This window comes from Montipora foliosa, chromosome 7, assembly GCF_036669935.1.
Source record: "Montipora foliosa isolate CH-2021 chromosome 7, ASM3666993v2, whole genome shotgun sequence".
Classification (NCBI taxonomy): domain Eukaryota; kingdom Metazoa; phylum Cnidaria; class Anthozoa; order Scleractinia; family Acroporidae; genus Montipora; species Montipora foliosa.
In genome coordinates this window covers 15,752,093-15,762,092 of record NC_090875.1, presented here as the reverse complement: position 1 = coordinate 15,762,092, position 10,000 = coordinate 15,752,093, and the positions used below count along the sequence as shown (strand labels likewise).

Below are 10,000 nucleotides of genomic sequence, written 5' to 3'. Positions count from 1 at the left end.
CGCTAACGTGTGCATAAACCATAGTAAGCGCCGGTATCACAAAGCAGGTCACAGTCAGTGTTGTCATAAATATTTTATTGGCGGAGGCGCTCTCCATTTGTTCCACGTAATATCTGCTGACGCCGATAACGAACATAACCAGGGAGTATAACCAAATAAGGAGCGTTGCCATGTGCGCCCGCGATCGCGTAATTTTGTGATTGTACTTTAGGGGACTTGTCACGGCGAAAAACCTGTCAACACTGACAGCGGTCATGCTGAGCATAGACGCTGAAAAACACAAAATATCAATGCTGATCATGAAGGCTCTTAAAAATTTTTCTGACGGATTACCTCGAAGCTCCTCTATTATCCAGGCTCCAAGACCAACAGTTAACACTAGATCAGCTATGGCTAAATTGAGTACGAAATAGTTGGTTCGTGTTCGTAGGCGGCGGAAGCGGAAGTAACCGTAAACAATCATACCATTCCCGGCCAATCCGAAGACAAATAGCACGATGGAACTCGTGATGACAGCTCCATTGCTGGGAAAAGTTGAGTTGTCTGTGTTAGTGCTGTTGTCAGTCATTTTTTCCATGGTGTTGCACAATTGACACACTTTTAATCAGGAAACGTCCTACGGGCAAAAAGTATCTCTTTAAAGTCCGTGTTCTACATTTGTGGTTAATAATGGAAATTGCTTTCAGTATCAAATCATAGGTTATTCAAATCATAGAATCGTTATTCAAATCATAGGTTATTCAGCATCAAATCATAGGTTATTTTCAATATCAAATCATAGGTTTGATTTCAGACCAAAATTGAACGACACAAAGTTCAATAACCTCTGCGTCTATTTAGAAATCGTACAATTTAATCATGGCTCAAATACACAGCTCAGTTGTTCGAAAAGAATATAGCTTTGTCCACTGGGTAACACACTATCCACTGGATAACTCAATTGGTTTTGCTAGTGTTTATCCGCTGGATAGTGATTTATCCAGTGGATAGCGTTACGCTCCTTTTGAACCGGCAACCGAAACCAGGATTTTGGCCATTACCAATATATTATTAATCCAGTTGCCGGTTTATAAAAAAGCGGGTATAAAATGGACACTACAAGTTGGAAACCCCCATAAATGTAGGTCTTCAGCGCGAAGGATTCACCTATTTTTTTTAGCAAACTTTTGGGGTTAAAAGTTGCAAAATTCGCCACACAATGAATTTCTCTGTTTTTACTATCCTGCAATTTTATTGGTTACTTTAAACAAGCCTTGCAATCGGATTGGTTGTCTTGTTTTAGTGTTGACTTCCTTTCTCATTGGCTTCTGAAAAGGTGCCATTTAGAGCAAAAAAATAGTGCGATTGTGAATAAATCAAGTCGTACTGCTGAGAGCCAATCAGTTGCAAGGATCACTAGCGATTTCTAAATGGGTGAAATAAATAAGATAACGATCAAAGACATGCAACATCCGAACGGTTTTCCAATGCACTCAATGAAATGAGCCAGTACTATCACAAAGGAGGTTCTCGTGATCCGAAGTCACCAACTCCAAAGTCTATCATGACTTGGAGTTACTGTTTTCTGAAACCGTCTATAATTGGATCAGCTTTCCCCGTCGGCAACTTTTGTGCCACTTGGCCAATAAACAAACAATGTTTCTATTTACGTCACTTTGGCATAAATGAAATAAGAAAAAAACAAACGTTAAATTTAGATAAGCATTTAAGGATAAAGAGTTTAATCTCAATAAGACAACGTTTCAATAGATATCTCCACGACATCATTTTAAAGTGATAAAATTGATATACCCCTAAAGTATTAATCAATTCTACAATTTCAGTGGTTTTGGGGAACAAAGGAACTTTTTCTAAGTTGTTTTCAAAAATGACATTACGCTGCTAATCTAGTCCTAGTGGTCATCACACCCGACTAGTGATCATGTGGACGTGGGTTCAAATCCCGCTCAGGGCAATTACAGTTTTCCCCAGAATTTGTCCAGTGTTGAGTGTCCTGTAACTTTCTCTCAATTTCTCCTCAACTTGGACTGTGAATCCACTTGCGATCCTCCTGGGGGGTGATACGTTGTTGACTCAAGGGATCTACTTAACTGTCTTTTCTGCCTAATGAGTGTGGTCATTCTTCGACCATACGAAACAGCGTTGTAGCAATAAAACGATGAACTGGAATTCTGCTACCATTGATCATTATTATCACTGCTCCTCTCAGAGTTGAGCGCTCTCTAAATTTATTCTATTCAAGTTCAAGAAATACATATATATATATATATATATATATGTATAGATTTTTTTTTTTTTTTTTTTTTTTTTTTTTTCAGTGAAGGCAACATGATATGGAAGGGGCAAAACGTAATTGTTTTTCAAGGTGGCCTCAAACATTGTCTGATTGTTCGACAGGTATCGCACTTCAATTGCCTCCTAAAGCAAAAGATTAAGATAATGAAAGATTGGTTAATGGAATAAGGCGTTGCGATAAAAATTCAAGTAGCTGAAATGTTACTCTTGAAGGCCCTTGAAGAATCAGTGACAGCATTGAAGCAAGCTTTGACTAAAATAGGACTCACTTTCATACCTCGCATCAACTGCGGATGAAATAATCCAAGAGCCAGCGGGAATTTATCGTGTCACGGGAAGGTTGGGGTTTTTCCGACTTGTGTAGCAACAATAAAGCGAGTCAATTTGTGAAAAAAAACTGAGAAAAAAATGTACAGGAACAAAGGCTTTACTGTAAATTTTGCCTTCCAGCCTTAGACCCGTAAACAATGAAACGGAACTCATTCATAGAGATTAATTTTGCTTAGCCAAACAAAATGGGAAGAACAAGCCAGGTTATTATTTCAAATTTAGGTGGAATTTACCGAGAATATAATCGTTGCTTTGGCGAAAAGAGGTGAAATACAAGGAGGCGTTTATAATTAGCTGTTAAGGTCAAAATATTTGGATGACGTGGCCATATTCGTTAAAAGCTAAAACATGTTTGTAGGCGCTGATAAAGGTTTTTGTTAGAATAATAATGATAAGATATAACTCAGCGAAACCTTTTACCTCTTTAACTTTTATGCATCAGTCAACTTACGTTTGCAAGCCATACATAAATATATGTGTTATTCATTTGTCATTAAAACACACTGATTTTTTAGTCATTTTCTCCTACATAAAGTGCTATCACTTCTTTTTCATAACGACACTATAAGCAATTTTGATACGTTACCTCGTACACAGCTCCAGCACTGAATTGTGATTGAATGAGTTAGAAACTGTTCCTTGAGCTTTCCTCGTTTACATATTTATCCCATTTCAGTTCTTTGTAGTAGTTCCGAAAGCCTAATATAATAATTATATCCATGACCTGCGATTGGTTAAAAGGAAAATATCGAGTGGTCCCTTGCACAATGATTGGCTAAACGTGATAGCTTCTTCAGTTGCTTGATTAGCTTTCTGTTTACCCGCTACGAACCTGGTTTCATTTTTTTAAAGCACAATTGCGGACTTTAATCTAAAATGCGGTTTGTTTGCCCAAAAATAGCGGGCGGCTCTCAACGGAACTCGAACAGCATAAACGTGATTCTTATAAGAAAGGTTAGTTTGCAATACCGAATTGGATGGAGACTGAAGGAAGTCAAAACTTGTTGTTTGACAATAGTCAGATTACGGAAAAAGAAACTTGGAAGACTCGAGCTTTAAGCGTGTCTGGTTTTAAAGCATTCATCAACTCAATTAAATCGAGTCGAGGACTGTAGACGAAGACACCAGGGAGTTTGAGGCCAACTGTGAAAGCTTTGGGTTAGTTTTGTCTAGGAGAGAACTTAGAAACCGCCTGATTCTCTCGTCCAATACTCCATCCTTTGGGAGGAAAAAAGGTTCCGTCTAGTTTTTTTTCGGGTAATTCGAGCCAGCAAGATTTCAAGCTTTGAACGAGTTTTTAGTTTCATTAATTGGAAATCTAATTATTTGCAGAAAAAGACGGCGGCTCTCGACGATCCTCCTGTGGTTTACAAACAACTTTCACGGATCTTTTTATTTTATTTTAAGAAAACAAATAATTTTTGGTGCCAAATTGGATGGGAACTGAAGGAAGTTAAAAACTGTTGTCGAAGGAAATTAACATAACGGAAGACTTTCGAACGGGAAACAAAATATAGGCTGAATGGGTTTATTAACCGCTGGGTTGATATGGAAACTTCATATCAACCCAGTTGATAAACCCATTTGTGTGTTTCACTTCCTGGCCAACGACGCAGCATGACATTTTCTTTAGAAACCGTAAACCCCTTTATCCGTCTTACGAATCAAATTATCTTTTTCAAAGCGCGTACAAAACACGCATGAGGTGTTGAGTCAAGCTCTCAGGAAAGAGTTCGAGGCAAACTGTGAACGCTTTGGTTTAAATTTGTCTGAAAGAGTAGAACGAAACCACCTGTTAAATTCGCTCAATGAGCTCTGCTTACAAAAAAGAAAAAAAAAGGCGTCTAACTCTAATTTTGATAGGAAAGCCATGGAGGGTTACTTTCTTGTTCAAGTTCAAGTTTCAAATTTATTTTCAAGGTAACAGATAAATTTTACAATGAACACTGCACGGGTATAACAATGCTAATCAACGCGTGCAGTGTAATCTAGAAACAATAATTATTAAGACAAAATAAAACGAGACAATGCACATTGAGCCAATAACACAATAGACAGACTGAAGAAACGTTGCATAATTATTACAATATTATTAAAATAAGTGAATGTAATATTAAAATAAATACACAGGTTATACAAAATCGCGCGATCTCATTGGCTCGCTGTCTCGGATTATCAGCCGATAATCACCTCCACGGACAAAATGGCTGCCAGTAGTCGTTTTGAAGATGATTTCGCGTTGAAATGTTTTTTTTTTCTCTTTTTTTGAAATAATCACCTGTGTATTTATACTAAAACAATTATTCAACTCACCGATAATCACTTCGCCTTCGGTGAATAATTGTTAAATAATAATAATAATAATAATAATAATAATAATAGTAATAATAATATAAGAAGAAGAAGAGCATGGGCCAATAGCAGGTGGAGTTGTCGGTAAATGGGAACATCTTAGGGACGGTAAATGTAAGAAGAGGAATCTTCCAAGGAGATAGCTTATCGCCACTGCTATTTGTAGTAACTCTGATCCCGTTATCATTGGTCCTGAGGGAAGTTAAAGCTGGATATGACCTTACGGGGAAGAAGGATCTTGTAAATCACCTCCTGTATATGGATGATTTTAAACTCTACGGAAGAAATGAAAAGCAAATTGATACTTTAATAAATACTGTCCGTATATTCAGCAGTGACATTGGAATGCAATTTGGCATTGATAAATGTGCAGTTCTTGTTAGGAAGAAGAGAGGAAAACTGGTTTTGTGTGATGGCATTGAGATGCCAGATGGAAACAGTATCAGAGAAGTAGAAGAATCAGGATATAAATATCTTGGAGTACTAGAAGCAGACAATTTAAAACATGCAGCCATGAAAGAAGTGATATGTAAGGGATACTTCAGACGGATAAGGAAAATTTTAAAGTCAAAGTTAAATGGTGGAAATGTGATAAATACAATGAACTCAAGAGCTGTCTCAATAATCAGATATAGTGCAGGAATTGTTGAGTGGACTAAAGACGAACTGAAGAAATTGGATCGCGAAACCAGGAAAGTTCAGTGCTGACAATAAACACAGCCTTCCATCCGCAAGCCGACGTAGATAGACTGTATCTGAAAAGAGCAGCGGGAGGGCGTGGATTATTAAGTGTAGAAGACTGTGTGAACATTGAAGTGGGCAGTCTGTTTAGATACATTGGAGAAAGTAAGGAAAGATTACTTCGTTTCGTATCGGATGAAAATAGGCAGACAGAATGTCTAAATACAAGAACAAAGCATTACATGGGCAATTTGAGACAGCTACAGAACAAGTAAGGGACCCAGAATCCTGGGGGTGGTTAAAAAGGGGAATATTAACAAAAAGAAAGTGAAGGAATGCTAACCGCTGCACAAGACCAATCATTACGGACGAATAGCATTAAAAGCAGGATTAATAAAGAGGATGTGTCTCCGATGTGTCGGTTATGTGGAGAACGAGAAGAGACCGTAAGTCATATCGTTGCGGAATGTAAGAAATTGGCGCAAAAGAGAGTATAAAATGTGGCGATATAATAAGGTAGGCCAAGGTATCCATTGGAAACTCTGTCAGAAATTCAACACCCCATGAAAAGAGCAGCGGGAGGGCGTGGTATGATCATGATCCTGAAGGAGTTATAGAAAACGATCAAGTAAAGGTGTTATGGGACTTCCGAATTCAAACAGACCATCAAATTGAGCATAATAGACCAGATGTAGTTGTTTTTGATAAAATAGAAAGATCATGTTATGTGATAGATATCGCGTGCCCTTTGGATAGAAGAGTGCTGGAAAAAAGAACAAGAGAAAATGGAAAAATACCAAGAATTAAAAAGAGAGATTGGGAAAAGCTGAAGCTGCCGAAAAGTAATTGTCGTACCAAGGGACGTTCAGCAAAAATTCGAAAACATCGTTGAAGAAAATTGGACTAGATTGCACGGTATTACTACAAAAAGCCTCCTTGTTGGGAACGGCAAGAATCTTGAGAAGAACACTAGACACCTAAGGCCATAGGTCGTGGCTTGATGCCTAGTTTACAAACCACGTTAACAACATAACGTGTGAATGAACGAAATAATAATAATAATAATAATAATAATAATAATAATAATTGAATAAATATATATATATATATAGAATAAAACAGAATTATATGTTACATAGTAGTTGCCCATAGCTGATGATCGTGCATTATATTTATGAACATTAGATGAACGATTAAATACTGTTTCTACCGGAATGTTCTTCGGTACAGAATTATTAGAGGTATCATGCATAAGGGTAGATACTGTTTCAAAGCAAAGCATATCAATTGACAGAATGTTAGAAGAGACAAACAATGGGATAGCATGGGATCTAGTATTACAAAAGAAGATGATGTAAGGCGGAGGACTCGTTTTTGAAGAACAAGAATCTTCCTTTAATCAGACTGAGCAGCTTGGCCCCAAGCAGCTATAACGTAATACATATGTGGAAATTACACCTTTCAGGAACAGGCCCCTGTATAATAAATCGCGTAAGTTCTAAAGTCCATAATGAAAATTCACCAACTTAATTGAAGCTAAACTGTGAGGTTCTGTTCACCGTCGAGTCGGCAGAAGCCAAATACCGTCTGCAGTTGATCTCAAAGTAAAAGGTAGTAGAAATACCACCAGCAAAAACAATTTCAAGGAAAAAAAAGTGTCAGGTAGTGTAATGACGGTGAAGCGACACGGTGTCCGTTCAAAGATATTATCACCATTTTCGAGATTGATTATTTCCCCAGGTGTATGGCCGGTTAAGCTAACAGTTCCGGTTCTTTTTTGCCTTTTGATCGATGGAAGACAATCACTACTGATAGCTGAAAGGACGAGCACTTTCGACCCTTAGTCATCTTACGTCAAAATGTTTGCTCATATTTAAACATAAAATGTAAAAAAATAACAGGAAACGAACTTTTTTTTTTCCACATGAATACCATGTAACTGTTGCTCTATACAAATCAATAAGTGGCTCTATCGCTCATTTCAGGACCGTTCAAGATGGCGTCCATTAATTCTTAGGGCACTTGAACCAAAAAAAAGCCCTTTAGTATTTAACAATTCGACTCTTTTTCTTTTATTCTTTTGGTAACCTTAAGTGCTTTATTGCTAAAGTTCGGATCAATTCAGTTTAGTTTCCGCTTTTATTCTGTTGCTGTTATTGGTCATGATGATGACGCCCTCTGCGTTCTTGTGCCCATCGAAGAATTATTTTACTTTTTTTTCCTCACGTTTTTGTTTCTTTCAGGGCACCCAAAGACCGGATGAATTAAAATTTGATAGAATTACCCAACATGGTTTCCACGAACAATATTTTAAAAGCTCGTTTAGTGATCTCGTTCCGAAAATTTCTACACACTCTTCAGGCTCTTCACTATTTTTTCGAAATATCTCGGAAATCTGTTCAGAAAAATGTCTAAAATCTACGTGTGCCTCGAAAGTCTGAGTTCAGATATTGGAAAATTATAGCCCAGTTTCCTTACGAACAGATATTTACCGAAATTACTCGTTGGGTGCGGGCCCTATTCTTTTATGGAACTCGCTTTCAATTCATGTAACCAATGCCTGAATATCAAAGCTCACAACGATTGATATCCTAGAAACTTAGAATTAACAACGAATTCTTTGCGATCAGAGGGCATATTTTCCTCCCCTACAAAGCCATAACTTTAAACCAGAGAAAAGGTTTGGAAATCAATGTGATCGGCTTCTGAATTCGTCACTTACACCACAATTATTCAGAATGACGGCGCACAGAATTTGAAAGCTTGTGAAATTTCTTTATTCCTGATACAAACGCTGTCCATTACCAGAAATCGGCGACATTTTGCGCCCGCGAAGTATTTGGCACGCGGTTTCAAATTATCAAGATGGCGGCATAAAGAAAGCAGTACATAGAAAAAACAAGGACTGAAATAACACTCTATCAAAGGATCTGAATCAATTTGATTTCTTTTTCGAGGTTGTCAATACAAGGGAGAATGAAAAAGGGGAAACGAGAGTCTGGGCTGCTGTTCGAATGACGATTTTAGAGAGAAGAAACAACTTCGTTTCATGCGTGTGACTTGACAGAGTAAAAATAATTTTCAAATATCAGGGCCCACAGTACACTTAGCCAGCGATATTCTGTATAATAATAATCATATATGAAGTACCCACCTGTAAAGATGGCGATCAAAACAAACTGGAAACAGAAACCCTACTTTTCACAAGGAATAATAAGCGCAGTGGTGCGTTTTGTACCGCTTTTATCGCAGAAATGGATGTATTTTTACCTCTTTTATCGCAATTTGGGCGGCAATTTGGGGAATGGATAAAGGCTGACTTTTATCAAGTTTTAAAGTTTGAACATCGATCGACGATTAGAGAGGTCGGCACCAAGGATTCACATCAACGAAATGTTCTAAAATGTGGAGGGAAGGTAGGCACCTCTGAGCTTTTTTGAAAGAATTAGAGAGCTTAAGGAACTGTAACAGCCGTTCGTAAAATGTGTTGTTGGCGGCACGTTGGCGAACTTTCGAGAGACCAAAACTACTGTAAATAATGATATGGTACGTACACTTTACATTCAGAGGTCGGCAAATGTCGTGTATGCCACTATAGATCTGAAATTTCCACTTCTTCAATTTTCTCCATACATTTCTCTATAACGATCGGCGGCCATTCTTAGAGAGCGGAAGGTCTGGATCGAGTCTGGGCGTCCGCCATTTTGTCTTAAATTTCTGGTAATGTTTCGAAAAAATGTAAAGATAATATTATAGTGGGGCACAATTGTATCAGAATTTATTGATCACCAAAAATCGACAACTCTTGTTTGAGCTTTGTCCTATGTGCAGTGATTTTCATGTGCAACCTCATGTGAGCTGAACTTACGATCTCTTCTTGTTTTTTTTTTTTTTTTTTTTGGCCAATCACATGGCACTCTGTAATGTCCAATAGCTTGCATTACCACGTGCTTCATCACTCTGTTTTTTTCTCACGACCAAGCACAATGTCTTGAAGTTTTCTTTTCAAATTCTCTCCCACCCCCTCCCCGCCCCCCAAGTTGGTTCTTTTGTCCTCCGTCATTTTAGTCCGGTATATGAAAGTCTACCCGAAATATTGGTTTTCATTATGACGTCATCGTACGAGCGTCCGTCCGTATTTTCAACTTTTCATGAGTACGCCGCCAACAGGCGAAATGTTGCAGTGCTGGAACCCGCGGTTTTTTTGGCGGGAAGTTGCAAATCTGACAATGGGTTTCAATAAAGCAAGCGAAAAAATTAAAGACAAACAATCTCGCAAAACGAAGAAAAAAGTGAAAGAAAGAGAGAGTAAAAGCATTAAGCAGGCGACGAGAAAGCGATT

The 10,000-nt window shown here is 37.9% G+C and overlaps 1 protein-coding gene across 4 annotated transcripts in view; it reads right to left on the bottom strand.

The window, feature by feature from the left end:
- LOC138010849 (beta-2 adrenergic receptor-like) overlaps window positions 1–10,000 on the bottom strand; it is a 40,616-nt gene that overhangs the window by 4,545 nt on the left and 26,071 nt on the right. For all 4 annotated transcript variants that reach the window (XM_068857878.1, XM_068857879.1, XM_068857877.1 and 1 more), the window contains one exon: window positions 1–616. This exon is cut by the window's left edge and continues 4,545 nt beyond it. In XM_068857878.1, coding sequence (XP_068713979.1) covers window positions 1–577 — 577 coding nt within the window. In that variant the 5' untranslated portion in view covers window positions 578–616. The remainder of the gene's footprint in view (window positions 617–10,000) is intronic.